Source organism: Achroia grisella, unplaced genomic scaffold (genome assembly GCF_030625045.1).
Source record: "Achroia grisella isolate CSIRO2021 unplaced genomic scaffold, CSIRO_AGI_Agris_v1 utg149, whole genome shotgun sequence".
Taxonomy (NCBI): Eukaryota; Metazoa; Arthropoda; class Insecta; order Lepidoptera; family Pyralidae; genus Achroia; species Achroia grisella.
This window is the reverse complement of record NW_026712644.1, coordinates 3,707,455-3,730,012: the sequence shown is the minus strand read 5'-3', so window position 1 is coordinate 3,730,012 and position 22,558 is coordinate 3,707,455. Positions and strand designations below refer to the sequence as shown.

Genomic DNA, 22,558 nt, shown 5'->3' with positions numbered 1-22,558 from the left:
TTTAATACAATCATAGACAATCTTTTTTAACTATGAATGTCACGTTAAAATTTCTTATTTAAGTTTAACTTACTAAATAAAGTACTAGTATGACCATGTGTTAAAAGAAATATAAATTCCCAAAACAGTAGACCCCCACAAGATAATCCCCGTGGGCCGCGCCATCTGCGCGACAGTTGCAGCAGAATCACTTCTGTTTTCTCTATGGCGCACTCCCCCGCGCATAGACAATCTTTTATTTTCGAACTGTAGAAATTGATGGGGGATTTCTTTGGGATTATTATTAAAATTCTATAGAGTTTAGCTATTCAGCCGTTGTTTCGACTATATTTATGTGTTATATTACTATATAGTAATACTCATAATAATAACAAACAAACTGTTAAATTTTAAGTAAATACAAAATACATGCAAGAAATTATTTTGAGACTGGCCATTTATATGTATATACTAGGACATTTATCATTATATTTCGCCCAATTTATATAATAACTTTTAAAATTATAGCCTACATGTTATTCTGATGTATAAACTATATTACTGTAAAGTTTCATCAAAATCCGTTCAGTACTTTTTCCGCAAAAGAGTAACAAACATCTATCCATACTCACAAACTTCCTTTGCATAAAAATTACAAATATTAAAAGAAAATAATTAAAAAACATTATTGAATTTAAAAAAAGAATAGATAAAACATAGATACGTTAACCGCAGACAGGATGGGTGCACCGACGGACGTGATATCAACTTGATCCAGTACCCGCTCAATATCACTTCGTTACTGGCTTCGGACGGATGCTCGGACCGTTTTAAGATGAAATCGTATACACTTCCTTTGCTTACAAATTGGCCCCATCTTATGGTAAATTGTAATTGTAGTTAGAGGTAAAATTCTATCTCCTAGGTGACAAAGTGAAAGTACCAGGATAACATAAAGATATAGACAGTTTGGTAATGTCTGGTACATTATCAAAATGCCTGTATCGTCATGTTATTCTAGTAGTTTCGAAGAGGATAGTAAATACTTGGACAGTCCAATTGATGGTACACTTACCACCAGCTCACTATCAGTACAGTTATCGTCGTTTACCACAAAAACCGACGATTTTAGTTGGAGGACCGTTTCAAGATAAAGTCGTAAACATATTTTCCTTTGCTTACAAACTTGACAATTTAAAATATGAACTATGTTTTCTAAAATGTGCAATCAGAGACTCAGCAAATTCTATGATGGCAATTTTAAATTTTAACACATTCCAAATTTAAAAGTACAAATTCAAAACCAAAGCAGCATTTTCGCGGTTCTTTCGTTATTTTTTTCCTTCGCTGGAAAAGGCAAAAGATATCAACCTATACGGCCATTGTCTTTGGTATTATTTTCGTATTACTGTAAATAAATTTGTACATTTCAATTTAATGTGTTCCAATGAAACAAACAAACAATAAAATCTGATGAGATTTGATAGCCAAACAAAATGGCGGTCGCTTTCTAACACGCCGCCTTTTCCCGCCAACTCGTTACTTTACCGCCAAAATCGTGACATGCTCATTAAACTGAATGGCGTAAGTGTAATTTTATTAATCTATGGTTATCGCATTGCGGTAGATCTGTGAGAAAACCGTGTAAAGGTATATTTATCACAGAGTAATTAACAACTACGTTTTATATATATATTAGTACCGCCCTTATATTATAGTTCACATAACCTATGTTTATCTGTTGGTTTATTAATCATGCTTGAAGCAACTGGACTGATTTTGACGGGGCTCCCACTCGCAAATAGCTAATGTTATAAGCTGTAACTTATCCAAAGTTTTTGACTTTGATTTTTTTTAATACAATAAAAAAAAAGCTTGTCGGCAGATTCATAGAGTAACTACTTTTATTTTATATATTTTTTAATTAAGAAAAACAGTACTTTGTTATTTCGGTGGTTCGTCAGCCTGTTTGTCATTTAAATTGCATATATCTGTTTATTTAATATACCATTAGTATAGACATAGGCCTACCACTAACGTACCCGTTTACACTGACGTTGTTCAAGCGCTTCAATGATCGTGGGAACGTACTACGTGGAAGGTCAGTTAAACTGGTTTGTAACATACAAACTGAAATCGCTATTATGATCAAAACAATAAGGTATATTCCAGATTATCTGTTATCCCACTTCGTCTGCATAAACTTTGTAATGATTCTAAAAAAAGAACTGCCTACACAGTTTCGTACAAATAGTTTTGAAAAAAGAAAAACATAATGGCCATAGACAAAGTGCATGGACCTTCAAACTTTCGCTACACACTGAACTTCAAATTTCGTAATAAAAAATATATAACACGCCATCGCTATTTGAAAATAGAACGTGTTTAATACACACTTATTTCTTTTATTGCTCATAAAAGCATACGCAAAGAACATACTGCGGTTAGATGGTGTATTTTATTTATAATTTGATTAGACAAAGGACATTTCACATAATGCCATATTTGTAGAAAGTCATAAAAATTAAATAATTAAAATATAGGTATATCTAAACCATCTTCACGTCAGGTTCGTTATGAGGTAGACAGTGCAGTTTGAGGAGTTTATTTTATATATAATTTGAATAGACTAAGGACATTCTACATTCATATTTCCATACTAACATCATTGCATAGTATAATACAGACGCTCTCACTGTCCGTCCCTATGTATGCTTAAATCTTTAAAACTACGCAACGGATTTTGAAGCAGTTTTTTTTAATAGATAGAATGATCCAAGTGGAAGTATTATATGTATAATACATGTACACCCGTGCGAAGCCGGGGCGAGTAGGTAGTTATAAATATAAAAGAGTCTCAGTCTGCCTATTTTTTCACGAGTAGAAATTAGAAATTAAACATGACACATAGATTGTACCTCGAGTACTGTATTGGCTTAAAAAATAATCATGAAGGAGTAAATAAGGGTTTAGACAGACGAAGTAGCAAGTTAACATACTACTGCATCCGGTTATGCAGTTACCTACACAAGTATGCACACACCTTTAGACTAGTTCATAAAACAGATAAAAAATATCGTTCATTCACTAGTGGCAAGGACGAAAAACCTACACGGTTATAATCGTACCATGTCAACGTATTATGCACCTTAATATTAGGAAGTTAAAGACTATTTCGTATTGATTTTGCGTTTTTAATGGCCAAGTTTGTCCACTATGTTTAATAGGTATTTATAGTAGCAAGTTGTTAGAGAAAATAAGCATTGCAACATATGGTTCCATAGTAAAAAGCCTCAAAAATATATATTTTACTAGCTGTCCCGGCAAACATTTTACCTTAAAATAAAATAAAAAATTTAGGGGTGGAGTACCCCTAACATTTAGGGGGATGAAAAATAGATGTTGGCCGAGTCTCAGACCTACTCAATACGCTCACAAAATTTCATGAGAATCGGTCAAGCCGTTTCGGAGGAGTATGGGAACGAAAAGTGTGACACGAGAATTTTATATATAAGATATAATAAATACCATAGTGGTAGCAATCATAGATAAGGCCCGTCTGATGGTATATTGTAAGCTGTGCTTAGAGTTAAGATTTTATCTCCTATAATAAATGAGATAAACTGAAAGTACTAGGGTGACATGATTATACAAGTAGTCTGGTATTGTACAGAACTCCAAAATGAATTACCAAATTCATTACCAAACTGCCTATATCTTCATGTTCTCCTGGTACTTTCACTGTATCTCACTTATTATTTTATAAGAGAATGGTGACAACCTGGATAGTCCAGCTGATTGCCGTTAGCTTACCATCATACACTTACCGTCGTGTACCACTGAAACCGACAATTTTTGGTGGAGAGGGGATTATTAGTAATGGAAACTATTGTGTCCATTGCTAATGCTAGTAGTAGTAATGCCAGGTTGACCTTCAGGAGTCCTCCCTTGGAAAACATCTTGACCAATCTAACCTGCTAACTGACCTGCCTTAATGCTCATCCTAACATCCTCCTAAGTGCCCCTACAGCATATACCTATAACGCAGGCGGGTTTTTTACGGATGATAGTGTAATGGTGCACCCGTCTGCGCTAACGGTTTACGCTGGCGGGGCACCAGTGGAAGATGACAAGATGAGCATAAGGTCAGGTCAGGTAGCCCATCGTGACAAATTCAACAGGAATTTATCACGTTTTCCAGGGGAACCGCGTGGAGGTCAATCTGACATGGTATATTGCTAGTAATGGGGTCATGAGTTCTCAGTACTAACAATGCCCTTCCCCCAAACTCAGGCGGGTATACTATTCCAGTATGGACGATCTTCGATTCTACAAAAAGTGTCCACTGTCGCCTATATATGAACAGTATCAAAGAAATCATCTAACTGCCTGTAACTTCATGTTATCCTGGTACTTTCACTGTATTACAACTGAAGAAACTGGACTGATCCGAGTTCATGTTCATCCTATCATACTCCACTGGTGCCCCACCAGCGTATACCGTTAGCACAGAAAGGTGCCCCATTACATTATCTTCATAAAAAAAAAACCGAAACACATCTTACAAAACAATATGTGTGGTGGCTGAGACGTGCGAATGAGATACGCTCATAGTCAACTTCTTACCAGTCTATTCAGAAACCTAAAAGGGGAACCCTAATCGCGAACAACAGATAGATCTACACTTAAAGTAACGGCACTGCATCCCGTTTCCCACGTAATTGTCGCTTATATTCTTTTTACAAACTCATATTGAGGACGCCATTTTCTTATTTTTTACTTTTTTACGCATCGGGCGGTTGTAGTTTTTATTGTTTATAGCAGTGGCCAGTATTGGGAATTTATTTTTAATTGATTATACTGATTAATCGATATTCGATTCGCAGTAATTAATTATCGCATTTTAAAGGTATTTTATTAAAATAATTTATAGGTAGAACTAGTAGTGTCCAGCGAATTCGTCTGTCTTTTTTATAAGAAACCCTGTCCGTCCTCGCGATATAATCTAACATGTAATTCAGTAGTTTGGTCATGAAATGATAATAAACAGACAGACATTACTTTATTGTAGTTTTTATCTAATAAAATTAATTAATATAATTAGAAATATTCGATTTTTTGTTTCTAATGTATACCTATAGCTCCATTAACAGCTAGTAATAGTCAAAAAATTAAATATTGCTAGTTTTAAAATATAAATCACCATTATAGTTACGATTTGAAAAGTTAATTTTATTAATTAACTCCTAAATTATAAATATTAAAAAAACGCTATAAAATTTTATATTAAAGTCGAAAATTTAATAATTCTTATTTTTCAGCTTCAATCGAGCGGCTTCTTGCTTTAATAAAATATAATCGATTCTAGAATCTATCACATTTAAATCGATCAGTCCAGACGGATCTGTCAATTCGCAACTCTATACCGTGTGACAGGATGACTTTTTTTACTATTGACTGCGTGAGAAGACTACTGGCTACCGTGTATACTGCCATGTTTTTGTTTTATTTATAATCTATATCGATTCAAGTGTATGTTTACGATTATAAAGGTAATGTGTCCGTTTTGTTTTTACATTTATAAGTTCGATTAATACTAGGTAAGTCTTAATCTGTTTTTTTTTAATGATAATGCATTGCAATTAAAATTTATACATGTATTTAGAATTTAACTGTATTAAATAAATTGAAGATATATGACAACTGTATGAGATATTATTGACGTAGTAGAATCCAAAACAAAGATTGAAGTAATTTTGATCTGTCTGCATTTGTGTGCGCTAAATCGGTTAAGTCGTTATAGAGAAGTAACGACATAACTGATTTGGATTTAATTTTTATAACAGGACAATTCACACAGCGCCATCTAGACCCAAGTTAAGATAGCTAAAGCTTGTGTTATGGGTAGATACAAATACATATTTTTTTCGTATATACATACATATTGTACATAGAAAACACCCAGATCGATACAAACAATCATAATCATGAATATAAATGTTTGTACCGTACGAGGAATCGAACCCGCGACTATCGGAAGGCGGTGTTGCGAACTATTTTTATATCTTTTTTATTATCTATGTTTTTTATAATATTATATTGTTTTTATATTACATAATATTTTTCGACTATATCGGTGCCGTTTGCTTCGCTCGTCGTCTTGGTATCCATCCTTCACAGACGGTATACCACCACTGGAGCCGTTGCTAATGTATTGTGATACTTGAAATCCACTTGAAATTTAGTTTTTTATTTCCAATCTGTTTATAAACAAAAAACTTATACCCGTATATAGAAACCACATATTTCATAATTACAGGATTCCATTGAAAGCCACTTTCCTACTAATGTTTACAAAGCAATCGATATTATATCGATGCAGTACTATCGAATGACAAATCGATACATCGCATCAAAGGTGAGGTTCCCACGGTTCCGTGAGAATGGGCGAGCGGCGCGCATGTGCGAAAGGGACGCACAATGAAAGGTGTTACGACACCGTGCGCTGGAAAGAGACAGTTGTGAGTGTCGAAATGTGCGTAGAGCACGAGTGCCGCTGTCGAAAATGATAAAATCGTATCTCCAAGCATCGAGTACATCCTACTTAGAATTCACTTAGAGATATCAAAATATTGCTCTAAAACTTAACACCCGTAGACATAAATATATATTTTTTTAATAGACTAACTATTACTAGTGACTTCGTCTGTATTTTTAACATAAAAATAGACTATATCCGAAAATTCTATATTTATCTTTATGTCAGACTAGCTGTACCCGCGACTTCGTTTGCGTGGAATTTACCATTATTCTTCTAAAATAAAAATAGCCTAAGTTATTCCTTATTACATCAGCTAGCTGCCAATAAAAGTCCCGTCAAAATCGGTCCAGTCATTTCAGAGATTAGCCGTAACAGACAGACAGACAGAAAAAAATGTAGATTGGTGTATGAACCGTATTTATTCATATGCACGGTTATTTCAATATTACAACAAACACTCCAATTTTATTTATATGTATAGATTGATTCTAGTGGTACTAGGAGAACATAACTATGTACAGTCTACCTAAGTAGACTTTATAAAGTCACTGAAGTTGAATTTCAGACTCCAAAATAACTTGTTTTGGCAGGTAGCTGATGTAATAAGGAGAAACTTAGGCTACTTTTATTTTAAACAAAGTTAAATTCCACGCGGACGAAGTCGCGGGAACAGCTAGTACCACATATAAGTGCCGTGAATATACTTAGAAAGTCATTGCAATATAAAGCTGTTTATAAAAACAGCTGCATCTCGGAAGTATTGTGAATTAAAAAGTAACAATTCGTAAATTGTCGCCATTTGCAAAAATGACAGATACAAATTTGATTTCGAACCTTATTAAGTTAAAGTTAGAGTCAAAATTAAAATGTCGTGGATTACTAAATACGTTATTCCCACGATTTTTTTGGAGAACTTAAAATTTTGTTCACTCAAAGGGTTTACGCATCTGTTGTACAGATGTAACGATTGTGAGAAAATCATAAAGGGTATTATGCTATTCAAATATTATAAACAAGTTTAAGGAAAAATTATTTTAAAAGACAAAAACAAGAGCGTGACTAAACCTTTGTTCGCAGACTTGTAATAACTTGTTCTTCGAACTAAAATATTGTTAGGACAATATTTTTGCACTCAATGGTGAATTCTCCCACTGGGAATCAACTACAATGGTTTTCATGGGAGACCGCGTAGAGATCGACCTGATAAGATAAGGAGAAAAAGGAGGAGGGTGGGGGGGAGGGGTGATGATAGGTGAAGGTAGAGGAAGGAAGGTGAAGCACAAGTCCCTATTACAACTACCTTCTGGGGAGATTTGTCAGTAAAATTACTACACATGGGGGTACTACGGATGTCACATGATAACGTGATGACCGTGGTGCTGTTCATGTATATAGTCGATGGTTACTACTTGCCATCCGGTAGACCGTAAGCTTGTTTTCTATTAAAAAGTAATATTTTAGAGTATAAATGTTAGTTGACCTACCAGGACAGCATAAACGCTTAGAAGTTATATTTCATACACAATAAGTATGGGATATATACCAGGATAGCATAAAACACACAGTGTTATACCCGATTAGTATGGGTTATATCTACCACTAGGTAGCCAATTTATTTGCCACCTAGTTATCACATGATAACGTGATGACCGTATATAGGCGACGGTTAGAACTTACCATCAGGTAGGCTAAGTTTCTATTTAAATTTCAATTGCTAGTATTTTAAAGTATAAATATTCCTCGACCTACCAGGATAGCATAAGACGCATAGAAATACATGTCTCTATTTTGTACTCAATAAGGAGGATGGATGGGTTACGAGCAGGATAGCATAAAACAAGTATAAATATTACTCAACCTACTAGGATAACATAAGACGTATAGAAGTTACATCTTCCTATGGTTTACCAGGTTATATAGGTCAACATGCTCGTGATTTTACCGTAATGGCAGTAAGTTAATTTGCCATCTAGTTATATAAAAATAATATTTCACCAATTAAAAACATTTCTTGGGTGGACGTTCTGCATCTATAATCTCTGGTTCGTGATCAGAATTGTATAGGAGTAATGCGCGCGCGCAACCTCTCGTTTTTTATCCTAAAAGTAATTAGATTGAAGTTTTTAGCCGTGGGAAAGCACAGTACTCTATTATAGAGCTTAATTAAATAATTATAAAGATTACTTTCATACTATTTTTTTTAAGAGAGTAATATATTTTTTTTAACTATATGAAAGGATAGGCAACATCAAGAAGTACTTATGATGGACTGGTGACACCTATACGTGTCTAAAATGTTGAAAACTCGTAGTATATAATATATTAATGTGCAGTTGTGAACTATCAAAAGGACAATAATAGAATAATTGTAATATATAAAAAAACATGACGACTAAAAAGAACTGTTCTAAAAATGTAGATTTAAAAACAATAAAAATATCAAGAGGGTCGGTCGCCAACAACTTACTTTCTTTAAATTTTTCTCTTCCTACTAAAGGACGTAGCAGGATAACATAAGACTTATAGAAGTTACATCTCTCAATATTACTTATACATAAATAAATAGGCAATCATTCTGTATATCCTCTTCATCTTGACCTACCAGGATAACATAAGATGCATAGAAGTTACATCTGTCAATATTACTTAAAAATACAATTAGTTAAATAATTACTTAAAAATACCTAATGAGGGTAGACAATCCAGACCTACTTTCTGTATTATATCCTGTTCATATTACTTGACCTACCAGGATAACATAATGCCCAATGTACACTCAGCCCGAGTGGCTTCAGGGAAGTGAGCAGCGCGAGAGTGTAAACACGGATGGAAACACTTCCCATGCCATTGGCGCTGCCACTCGCGCTGCTCGGCGCTCCCTCGATTGTCGGTTTTTCGTGCGCGAGTCAAAGGACTGGCAGCGCGAGTGGCAGCGTGTTTTTACATTCAGCCCTCTCGCTCAGTTGTCGCCAATATTTCAGGCAGCGCGACTGGCAGGAAAGTCGCTGTCTCTATGTATATTTAAATCTTTAAAACTACGCAACGGATTTTGGTGCGGTTTTTTTAAATAGATAGAGTGATTCAAGAGGAAGGTTTATATGTGTAATACATGTACACCCGTGCGAAGGTACCGTACCGGGGTGGCTAACTAGTAAACTGTAAAGTAACCACAAACAAATCTTTCTCTACATCAACTAATTGCATAAAGTTACTGGAGCGGTGAACGGTATTGCTAATGTAGGCACTGCGTACCGAGATGCTCATCCCACGACCTGCGACCTATCGCGCTCACACCTCTGTCGGTGCCTACCAGTTTTAGTTACTACTAGCTGCAGCCGCGACTTCGTCCGCGTGGAATTTAACTACAGTGGACCCCCGGTAGTCCGACAATCATTTTGCAGGGCAGTGTCGGACTATCGAATTTGTCGGATTATAGAGTACTGCCTAAGACCCCTTATAGTCCGATTTTTTTTACAAAAGAGTACCTTTAAATCCTACAAATTATAGATCCAATGATGATTCTTTATATTATATACATATACAGTGGACCCCCGGTTATCCGACAAACGTTTTGCAGGGCAGTGTCGGACCATCGTATTTGTCGGATTATAGAGTGCTGCTTAAGGGTCCTCTGCTTATAGTCCGGAATTTTTTACAAAAGAGTATCTTGTATTCCGACAAATTACAGATCCAGTGATAAGATTCTATGTTATATATGTATGTATGTATATGCACTATGAAGTATATTGTCAAAGTAATATTCAATAACAAATAATAGACAATGTCGGATTACAAGGGGGGCCGGATTAGACAGGGGCCGGATTACCGCGGGTCCACTGTATATTTTTCTAAAATAAAAGTAGTCTAAGTTACTCCTTATAACATTAGCTACCTGCAAAAAGAGTCCCGTCAAAATCGGTCCAGCCATTTCAGAGATTAGCCAGAACAAGCTGACTGACAGACAAAAATAGTAAAAAATGTTATATTGGTGTATGTACCGTATTTATATTCATATATATGCATGTAGTAAAAAACTATTTCAATATTACAAACAGACATATCAATTTTATTTATATGTATAGATGTATGTGTGAAAGTAAAACTATCATTTTGTTTTTTTTTTATTGGATTTGGACACAAGCTTATTCGCCTGATGATATACTATAACCGTCGCCTATCTACATGAATTCATCTACAGGTATATATAGTCACATAACGTATATGATACTTATGCGTTGTCATTTGTGGGTACTAATATACCCTGTAATTTCACTGTTATATTTCACCTTTCAAAGCAAGCTGCTTGGCGAGACAAAGTTGATGCAAATTACTTTAATAACTAACTGTAATCAAAAAATCATATTTATACTATACGGGATTCGAACCTGCGTAAGTTAAGATGGTACACCGCTAGATCATCACGGTCGGTTCCAAATTCAAAACTCGGAACCGGCCATGCGCCATGCAGTCCGAGCGGCCGATAGCTAATGATCGTGGGAATCGAGCTTGGAATGTTCCGAAGACGAGCCAACCGCGTTCGAAATTCAAAGATTTGGAATTCTTTAGTAGAATTAATTTAGTAATGGCGGTCGGATCAAAATCTACTATTTAGTAGAATATACTATATTCCAAATTCAAATTCAAAATATGTTTATTCGAGTACGTCTAATACAGACTTATGATATGTCAAATCTACCGTCAGTTCGGAATGATTTCGAGATGAGAAGAACTGACGAGAAACTCAGCTCGTATTCTTTTCAAATAAATGTTGTACATGTTTACAATAATACAGATTCATTTTAAATTCAAATTTGGGAGAATAGAGTGACCACCAGCAATAAGAAATAGGCATAAAATGACAACATTTCAGTTCAATTAGCTGATCTGTCAAATTCTGTTTCTTCTGTAGTTAGTTAGATATTTACACAAATAAATTTATATCAAAACTGTGTTTATTAACATAATATAATGAATAAACTGCAGAATTATCAGAGGTACTTAATAAAACTTCATTTTTATCATAGAACTTTTAGTCGATCCTACAGACAGTGCGGCTATGGCAATTTGTTCACTGGAGAGGGTTCACTGGTAGTTTTAGGGTACAATGGGACTGGCAAAGGTCCCTAAATATAAAAATAATTAAAAAAAAATCATAGAACACAAGAGTTACTTTTTTAATATTCTCTTTATATTACTTGATGTACCAGGATAACATAAGACACGTAGAAGTTACATCTCTCAATATTACCTTAAAATACTGCGGATGGGCAAGAACTCTTTATTTAAAACTAGCTACTCATCCCGGCTTCGCACGCATGTACATGTATTATATATAACTTCCCCTAGAATCACTTATCTATTAAAAAATCCGTTGTGTAGTTTTAAAGATTTAAGCATACATAGGGACAGACAGCGACAGCGACTTTATTTTATACTAAATAATGATATCCAATTCATTACTTGATCTACCAGGATAACATAAGCTGCATAGAGTTTACATCTCTCAATATTACCTAATGAGGATGAGCATCAAGAAGTCAAAATGATCGAGTGCCGTCTGAGTGTCTCGTTAGTCAGTGATTTAGGAGGACATAAATGAAAGGTCTACCTATAGGTCATTGGATTCCGTTTGATTCTGTTGCTATTAGATAATCTGTGGTCTACGAGATGCAACTAACTGTAAAGTTAGATAGAAACTAATTCATTAAAACCTAGAATAGAATACAAAATTATTCAATTATCTTAATTCAAGCATTTTTTAAAAGTCATAGTTACTTTTTTTAATGTACCACTCGAAAAGCTTAGGACGGCTTTTCGAATGAGCGGTAGATAAAAAAAAATATATTGTAAGATACTACAATTTTTCCTAATTGTACATATAAAAAAACATTTATAGAAATCATATTTTATTCCAATGACGTAATTTTGGACGGTTTCCAATTTCATTTAGCGAATTCTAGAATACCAATTCAAATATTGAAACTATAGAACGCATTTGAATTGAAATCGAATTCTACCAAAACGAGCACATTTGGTAGATTTTTGAATTTTAACGGCTTTCTACCAAAATTCGAAATACAAAAAATAATGTATTTCAAAGAGAATTTTACATTTAACAAAAAACTACGTTATACTCATTACAATGGGTACAAAATCAGCTGTCTTCTTAACACCTTTGGTTTACCTGTCTCATTCAAAATTGCTAGGATATTGCCCGTCCTTTTCTAGCAACTGCAATTACCATTTGTCTGTCTCTTGCTGACATTAACGGAATATTTTCTATCTCACTCTATTAAGGATGGAAGATGGAGCAGCTGTTTTATTGTTGCTTCATATTTATTATAGGTTATTATATACTTTAACTCACCCTGTATAGGTGAAAGGTAGCAAACCAACAGAAAAATACTTTTAGACTAATTTTAGTATATATACACTATTTATAAAATATTATGACAAAAAGAACTATCAAAATCGGTAAGAAAAATATTCAAGTTGAATACTCGTTTTTTTTAATCCGTGGTAAAAAAGGTTCAATAAAATAGATATTTACTTAATTTTAATATCATCTAAAATTTATGTGACTAGCTATCCGCCCCGGCTTCACATGGGGGTTGCGTTGTTTAAAAGATCTAGGTAAACAGACAGCGAAAGCGACGTCACTTTATACTATGTAAGGATTATTTATGGATGAGACCTTATATGTACCACAATGAGGCAAAAAGACTCAGTACATAACTTGATCAATATACTGAGGCATAGTCGGATGTTAATCTTAGTGTTACGATAGAAGCACGCCTTATCACTACAAAAGATACGTCTTATCATTCACAAACATATGTCCTATTGCCATCTCTCTTTTACACTATACTGTAATGTTCTGTCTCGCTCTTACATTTTCAAACTTGGAACAGCTGTTTCGCAACGGGATCTTGAAGTGCTACCCGCGCTAGGGTTGCCACATTGAGTTTCGTATTTAGTAACTAGCTGTGTCTGCGGTTTTACTCGCGTACAATTTATAGCAAAAAAAAAAATCTACCTAGAAAAAAATGGTTGGTAGATTTTTTTAATTGTTTATTTGAACTACCTACTACTACTACCTACTAAAGAACCAACACAAAACAAGCATTTCATAGAGAATTTAATATCCGACAAAAAACGTTGTATATAAGAAACAATGGATTTAAAATCAGTTGACCACAGATAACATATAGATAGATGCTAACACAGAAACAATACAAAAAAATCGTAACTATCACAATAAACTGGTAACAAACCTAGTTTATTGTGATAGGTACGATTTTCATGTTGTGGTCACATGTTGAGGGGAGCGCGTTAAGCCCGATGATTGACCTTTGCTGAAATTTTGGTCTAGATCGGTCAAGCCGTTTCGGAGGAGTATCGTTACAAAGAGTGCAAATCTGATTTCTAAGATCGGTCCGCGTTCCGTTCAATTAAAAATAAAGCCGATTTCTGACAGCCCTACATCTATTACAAGTCATCTGTTCGGTGGTATTAAAACATTTCAAGTAGAACGCACAGCTGTACCATTGTCCTTTTTGTGTCGTATACAGTAAAAAAAGGACCGAAATACTGGCCTGCAGTTTGCGTCAATATGCTTTATGTATGCGAAAATTAAATAGAATTCCTTTGCGTAAGTTTGAAATAAAAAAAAAGTATATAGAGAGCCGTGTGCGTGAAATTAAATAGAATAAGGAATAATATTATTATTCGATGTAACTTCTACGTGTCTTATGTTATCCTGGTAGGTTCAGTAATATGAAAAGAATATTTTGAAGAAAAAAAAATGGTTATGAGCCACAGGAAGGAGGAAAAAGAGATGGATGGACTGTGTGAAAGATGATATGGTAAGAAAGGGAGTAAATAACGAGATGACTGCGAACAGAGATGAATGGAAGAGAAAAACATTACGCCCCAAATGATGAGATTGGCAAGAAATGCTAGATCAAGTAACAGTTATATTGAAAAATTCAATTACTTTATTTCCTTGGCTATGCTAAAACTGCAATTTAATTTGTTTGGCAGCATTTTACTCCTTGAAAGATTAGCTATCTGTGAGTGATAGTCCCGTCAAAATCCGGCCGTTACAGACAGACATACAAAACTTTTTAAATTTATTTTCTTAATGTAAATACTGGCAAATGCAAGGCTTTTTAAGTTACAGGCGTCCATAGACTACTGTAACGGTTTAAGAAATGGCCGTATGGTTACGCTAGCATTGTGGCATTAAAAAGCAATTACCTTACGCCTTAGACAAAAGAAAACAAAAGGTTCCAAATTCAAATCCCCGAATTGTAATACATCAGTCGGCCAGATGGTCCGGTTCGGAAATGAACAATAACTGCGGAAGTTGGCGATAGTGCCAGATGCGTTACGATTATTGCCAAGTTTTACACTAACGCCAGATGTCAAGCTTTTGTTCTTGGCCATAGGAATAATGTATTTACCTTACACATGTTGGTAAAGAAAAAAAATTTACCTTACTTTGAGAAACAATACTATTTGATACAACGAAGTTACAAATATTTTTTTTGTTTGGATGTTAATGGAATAGAGCATCCGCCTGCGCTAACGGTTTACGCTGGCGGAGCACCAGTGGAGGATGATAAGATGATGAGGTCAGGTCAGTTAGCACATCGTGATAAATTCACCAGGAATTTATCACGATGGTTTCCAGGGGGAACCGCGTGGAGGTCAACCTGACATATAACATACTACCAATACACTTCCCCTAGTTATCAATGTTATCGAAGTTCTAAAATAGGAGGAAAGAAAGGAAGGAGAAGACCAAGACAGCTGTATCAAGAAGATCTGACTGCCTCAGTGGTCTACCAGTTTAGCACACCTTACTTCCGATGGTTGCGGGTTCGATTTCTCGCACGACACAAACATTAATTATGATTAATTGAAACATTATTTATATTTGACAACCTCGGTGGTCTAGCGGTCTTGCACACCGCTTTACGTCCGATGGTCGCGGGTTTGATTCTCGCACGACACAAACATTTATATTCATGAGTATAATTATCTGTATCATTCTGGTTGTTTTCTATGTACAATATGTATGTATTTACGAAAAAATATCTATGTATTTGTATCAGTTGTCTAGTACCCATAACACAAGCTTTAGCTGGCTTAACTTAGGTCTAGATAGCTCTGATATAAATACATACATACATTTTTATATAAACACATAAATAACATACATAGAAAACACCCAGACCGATACAAACAATTACACTCATGAATACAAATGTTTGCACCGTGCGTGGATCGAACCCGCGACCATCGGAAGTGACTACTATACCAATAAACGCCGGCACACACGCCTAAATGTTTACGTACATAATTCTCTTTGTTCTGCCCACCTATTAACGTGGTGATACAACGAAAGTCGTGACCAAGTCGTTACTATAAAATTATTCATTGTGAATCCCTTTCTCGCAGTTTTAAGTCACGCTATCTTCATATATAACATTAATTAGATATAGAATAGAATAGAATAGAAATAATGTTTATTCGAATAAACTAAATATAAGCACTTTTGAATAGTCATATTTATTTTTCTACCGCTCGAGCGAGAAACTTGCGTTTTAAAATAAATAAATATATAACATACACAATACACATTTAGAATAAGAATAAAAGAAAGAAAGAGAATAAATATAAAAAAAAACGGTTTGTTATAAAAACTATTTCTAACTTTATCTACGTTTATTATCTATATGACTAAACAAAATTGAAATATAGGTATGTGACATGCAATTAACAGTTGTTCACTAAATGCATATGAATGTACATAAGGCATTTAGGTATATCAGAAATTAATTTACAAAACAGACAGACAATTTTTTTGTCTGTCTGTTTATTCTTGCTAATCTCTGAAGTAGCTGTACCGATTTTGAGAGGACCATCACTCGCAGATAGCTAATCTTTCAAGGAGTAAATTGGGATACTATTATTTTAAAATTTCATTTATTTTTTATTCCACACCGCCTAGGCGCCTGCGAGTCATGATCATCAGTCAAGTCATCAAGTCATGTCATGTATAGATATAAAAAAAAGCTATTTTAATTTCATTAAATTATCAAATACTTAACTTATGTACTACTTTAAATAATTAAATCAAAATTTGGAAAAATCTTTATTCAAATAAACTTACTTTTAAACAGTTTAATTTTAATTTCATTCAATAATCAAATACTTAAATTACGTACTTCTTTAAATAACCCAATCCAAATTTGGAAAAATGTTTATTCAAATAAACTTACTTTTAAACAGTTATACCTCTGTATTCTACCACTCATTAGACACGCAGACGCATCACAAGAAGAATAAAGCAGAAACTTGCGTTTTGATCTTTTAAATAAATATTGTTCTAAGTAAATATGTATTAACAATGAGGAGGCATGCGACAATCAACATAGAAACACGCACTCATTCGTTGTGCAATCCGATAATATTGTCAGCGCTATGAATTTTAAGTTAGTTTTTTTCTAGAAAGTCATTATTATCATTTATAAAGTTTTGTCTTTGACTGTTACTTTATAAATAAAATTTCAGATAGTATCAAAGTGATGACATACAAAGTCAAGCAGGGATGATATGGATATGAAATTTCGGATACGGATAGGTTTCGGATACAGGAATGATTATTATACCGGATACGGATACGGATATGAAATTATTTCAGATTATCCGTTAGTTTCGGATAATTTCGGTTACGGATATTAATTTTTTAAGGAATTCCAAAAGTAAAATACAAATAGCTAATAAAATGGTTACATGACGTGTCTCAATTAGGGTCCGCCCCTATCCGATATAATCCGAAACTTTTATTTCGGATTCGGTTACGGTTAGAAAGCTCCTTTACATCAATGATATATAGCAACATAACATATAGTAAACTAAACTTAAGTAACACTACCTACGCTTACTTATGAAGCAAGGTGTGCGAGCAGCTGTTTGTATAAAAAAAAGGCGTATCATTACCTCGTCTTAAAGGACACAGCAGATGTGTTCGGTCACTTTTTCAATTATTATACTTAATTATGTATTTTCATACATATTAACTAATTTAGAACAATTCAGAATAATAATAAAATATTATAATGCTGAAGAGTTTGTTTGTTTGAACGCGCTAATCTCAGTAACTACTGGTTCGAATTGAAAAATTATTTTTGTGTTGGATAGTCCATTTGTCGAGGAAGACTAAGCTATATAACATCACGCTACGACCAATAGGAGCGGAGCTGCAATGAAAGATGTTGCAAAAACGGGGAAAATTATTCATATTTGATTTGTAAACGGTTCAAGTTACCCAAAAAATATATATGAAAGTATTATTCCTCTTTAAATGATTTAAAAAAATCGAAGTATCGAACCCGCGATCATCGGACGTCAAGCGGTGTACTAAACCACCGAGGATCGTCAAACAAATTGAATAAACTTAAGTTTTGAAAACTAGTTATCAAAAGAGATTAATGCTTACTTCAAAGGTTTATACTTACACTACCTTTTGCCCGCGGCTTCGCTCGCGGTAATTTATCCCCTTAGGGGTGGAATTTATCAAAATCCTTTCTTAGGGGATGCCAACTACGCAGCTTTATGCATGCAAAGTCTCAGCTCGATCGGTTTAAAATTGACAAAGTGTCATACAAAGTTTCATCCCCTATTTTATCCCCTTGGGGGTAGAATTAATCAAAATCCTTTCTTAGCGGATGCCTACGTCCTAACATCTACCTGCATGCCAAATTTCAGCCCGATCCGTCCAGTGGTTTGTGCTGTGCGTTGATAGATCACTATGTCAGTCACGTTTGAGTTATATATATGATAGACGAATGTCGTAATGTAAGATAAAAAATTGTGTTCTCTGTCTATCCCAAATAGTACGATAGCGTGTATCATTTAACCATCAATCAACAATATTGGAGGTATAGATGTGAAGGTCATTGCTGGATCGATATTGATGTAGTTATTTAGACAGAACGAAGTAAATATAGTACATATAGCAATGTTATTGATGTAAGTTGTCTAACCCTGGACATATATCAATAAAAACTATATCTTATTAATATTATAAACGCGAAGCTATGTGAGTATGTATGTATGTATGTTACTCTTTCACGCAAAAACTACTCAACAGATTTTGATGAACCTTTACTATAATATAGCTTATACATCAGAATAACATATCATTACATAGTATAAAACAAAGTCGCTGTCGCTGTCTGTCCGTCCCTATGTTTGCTTAAATCTTTAAAACTACGCATCGGATTTTTTTAATAGATAGAGTGATTCAAGAGGAAGTATTATATGTATAATACATGTACACCCGTGCGAAGCCGGGGTACATGTATTATACATATAATAGCTGGTGGGTAGCTAGACTATGACTATAATTTAAAGATATTGTGTTATTTGGGCGAAATATAATGATAAATGTCCAGTACGTGTGATGCAGACGAAGTTGGGGGCGTCAGTTAGTTTTATATAAAACTCCACACGTGCGAAGCCGGGACGGTCTTGTAGTATTGGATAAAGGCAACGAAATTCGACGGTAGTTAGTTTTTTTTTTTTCTCTTCTTTAGCAAGAGGCTAGTGTTGCCTATTATGCCACCGCCAAGTTTAACGTTTCCCGCCTTTTTCCCGAAACAATTAATTACCTATTTTTTTATTCTAAACTAGTACTTTTTTGCTAAAGTTAATATTAATACTATACGTAGATATTTTTAACATATCTACCCTCCAGTTTTTGTTTATTGTTCAATATCTTAACTGATAATGACTGTAATAAATAATTCTGTGTTCGAACAGTGAAATAATTTTTGAATTCGATACAGTAGTTTTTGAGTTCATTCGTTACAAACATATAAAACACTAACCATCTAGTCCCACGGTAAGCAGAGTTTGTTATGGGTACTAGACAACTGATATAAATACATACAATATACATAGAAAACACCCAGACCGATACAAACAATCATACTCATGAATACAATTGTTCGCACCGTGCGAGGAATCGAACCCGCGACCATCCGATAGTGCTAAACCGCTAGACCACCGAGGCAGTCTATATAAAACACTAGCTATTATATATATTTTTCTAAAATAAAAGTAGCTAAGTTATTCCTTATTACATCAGCTACCTGCCAAAAAAAGTCCACCCATTTCAGAGATTAGCCGGAACAAACAGGCAGACCAAAATTGTAAAAAAGAAAAATTTTAGTGTATGTACCGTATTTATATTCATATGCATGTAGTAAAAAACGGTTACTTCAATATTACAAACAGACACTCCAATTTTATTTATATGTATAGATTTAAACGGAAACTGAACCGTTTTATTAATCTGTTTGTATGAAGGTCATACATATATGTAATCATACAAATCTATATTGATAACTACATTAAATTTGCGGTGACCGATGATATCAGTATATCAGTTACGTAATTCTACTTCCTTCATAATTAATTCCTTAATTCTATTTTTTATTATTCTACTGTACTCATTGCCCCCATCCTTATTAAAGAAAAGAAAAGAAAGAAAATTGTTTATTCGGTACATAACAATAATAAAATAATTTTTAAATTTTAAGTTACATTATATAGGTTTAAATTAATTTATAGTACCAAATAGGTCTCCGCTCAGCAGATGAATATATTAGGTACAATATTGAGAGATGTAACTTCTATGAGTCTTGTGTTATCCTGGTAGATTTTGTAATATTTATACTATAAAATATATTTATTTTTTTATCAAATTTCAATGAATGGCAAACATCCTGATAGCGCTGGTTGATGTAAACAATATTGCCATTCCGGATGACTATAGTATCATGCCTCGTATCCCAGTACTTTCATTACCTTTTCTTACCCTACAACCGTAACAGTAAGTACAAAAATCAACCATTTTCCAAAATACTTTCTGTTCATTCGTATAAAAAACAGATTTTCTATCATATTTCTTACCTACATATTAATTTCTAAAAAAATTCAATAATCAAAAAGCAAATTATCAAATTGCGTTAAATATTTGTTAAAAATAACCGTTACGAACGTTACAACGCTATAAAACTTACCGAGTCCAATTTTTTTCTTAATTTTCTTCAGCACTTTCATTTTAGACCCCTTTTTGTCTTTGACGGGGGTCGTCTCCGGTTCAAGGGCCATTGGGGGCAGCACGAGCGTCGGTGGCGGCAACTGAGCCCCATGGCCCGAAGCCCTAGGGCAAGCGGGGCAATGGCACGGTCCCCTCGCCTGCCGGACGCTCATGCAGCTGCTTACGCCCATCATTTAAAAAGATTTTATATTCCAAATTCAAAACGTAAAAAAAAATAATTTCGTTTCTCTATTGATTCATATCGAGCACATAAAAACTAGAGTCACAGATTATGAAATATCCGAAATTTAAATATCGAACGCACGAACACTACACGCGAGTTTGCGGTTAACGTTATCTACGCGACGCACGACACGTCCGTACGCGACTGGCCCTAGAGGCGGAGTGCCATAACAACTGCTACTCCATAACCCCAACAACTGTCATTCTCCATCTACAGCGAGTTCTACGCTCGCGCACCGAACGATATATCTATCTCTTTTCATTTATACGAGTTAGAAGAGCGGAGAAACAGTTGTTGTTATTTTCAGGCATGTCAACAAGGGTAGGTTTTATTTTAAGATCGGCAGATGATACTCAAACAAAGGATGTCTTTGGTGCATTTAATATTGCTAATGAAGTTCAGTCTTGGTATTTAGAGTCATTAATTTTTAAATTGTTTGTTATTTCATATAAATTTCTTGACTTACATACCTTTGACACATGTCCTAAGGAGATTGTTAGTAATGTGGACTGATAACCCACAGCAATGTACCATGTCAGGTTGATCTCTATGTGGTTCTGGAAACCATTTTGAATAGCATAAAATATTTAACAATCTAACCTAAAAAAGTTTCATAGATCTAGCTTCAAACATGACGAATTTCGATGTAAACTTTCATCCCTTATTTTAATAATAATTTTACACTCTTAACGGTAATTTTTTTAAAAACTTTTATGTCATATTTAATTAATTATATATTTAATTAACAGCCTAAAAAAATAAGTTCAATCTTCTCGCTTATAAAATGATTTTCCCCCTTACCTTAATAATTACCCCCCTAAGGGTAAAATTTTGCAAACTTTGAATGTCATATTTATTTATATTTAATTAACACCCTAAAAAAATAAGTTCAATCTTCTCGCTTATAAAATGATTTTCCCCCTTACCTTAATAATTACCACCCCAAGGGTAAAATTTTGCAAACTTTGAATGTCATATTTATTTATATTTAATTAACACCCTAAAAAAATAAGTTCAATCTTCTCGCTTATAAAGTGACGACATTTCCATAAAATTTCATCTCCCTTTAAATGCCTTACAACCGATTTTTCGCATTAAAAAGTACCCTATGTCCCTTCTCAAGGACTAGACTATCTGTATATTAAATTTCCTTTAAATCGGTTCAGTAATTTTGGCGTGAGAGCGCGACAGACAGAGTTATTTTCGCATTTATAATTGTTTTACTCGAGGCCAAGAAATCAAACAACACCGAATTGGATAATAAACAAAGATATATTCGGGTGTAAATCGAACTCGATAATTACAAAATTCCGTACAGTGGTCATAATCAAAGAAAACGAAACTATAGCGCGTTGTACATTTCACCTAGCGCCATCTAGTATAAATATTGAGAACTTTAATTGATATTGGTCGAACATAATATTAGTAAAGATGTTACTACATGCATATAAAGCGAAAGAAACACGAAGACTCGAACAGTGAATCGGTTGCATGTTTTATAAAGTAACTAGCTAGCGGCCCCGGCTTCGCACGGGTGTACATGTATTATACATATAAACCTTCCTCTTAAATCACTCTATCTATTAAAAAAAACCGCTTCAAAATCCGTTGTGTAGTTTTAAAGATTTAAGCATACATAGGGACAGCGACAGCGACTTAGTTTTAGACTTTTTTT

The 22,558-nt window shown here is 34.2% G+C and overlaps 1 protein-coding gene across 1 annotated transcript in view; it reads right to left on the bottom strand.

The window, feature by feature from the left end:
• The window catches only part of LOC131840756 (protein neuralized), a 42,289-nt gene extending 21,226 nt beyond the window's left edge, over positions 1-21,063 (bottom strand). The window contains exon 1 of the mRNA XM_059188949.1: positions 20,620-21,063. Coding sequence (XP_059044932.1) covers positions 20,620-20,833 — 214 coding nt within the window. The 5' untranslated portion in view covers positions 20,834-21,063. The remainder of the gene's footprint in view (positions 1-20,619) is intronic.
• Positions 21,064-22,558: the final 1,495 nt, after the last annotated feature.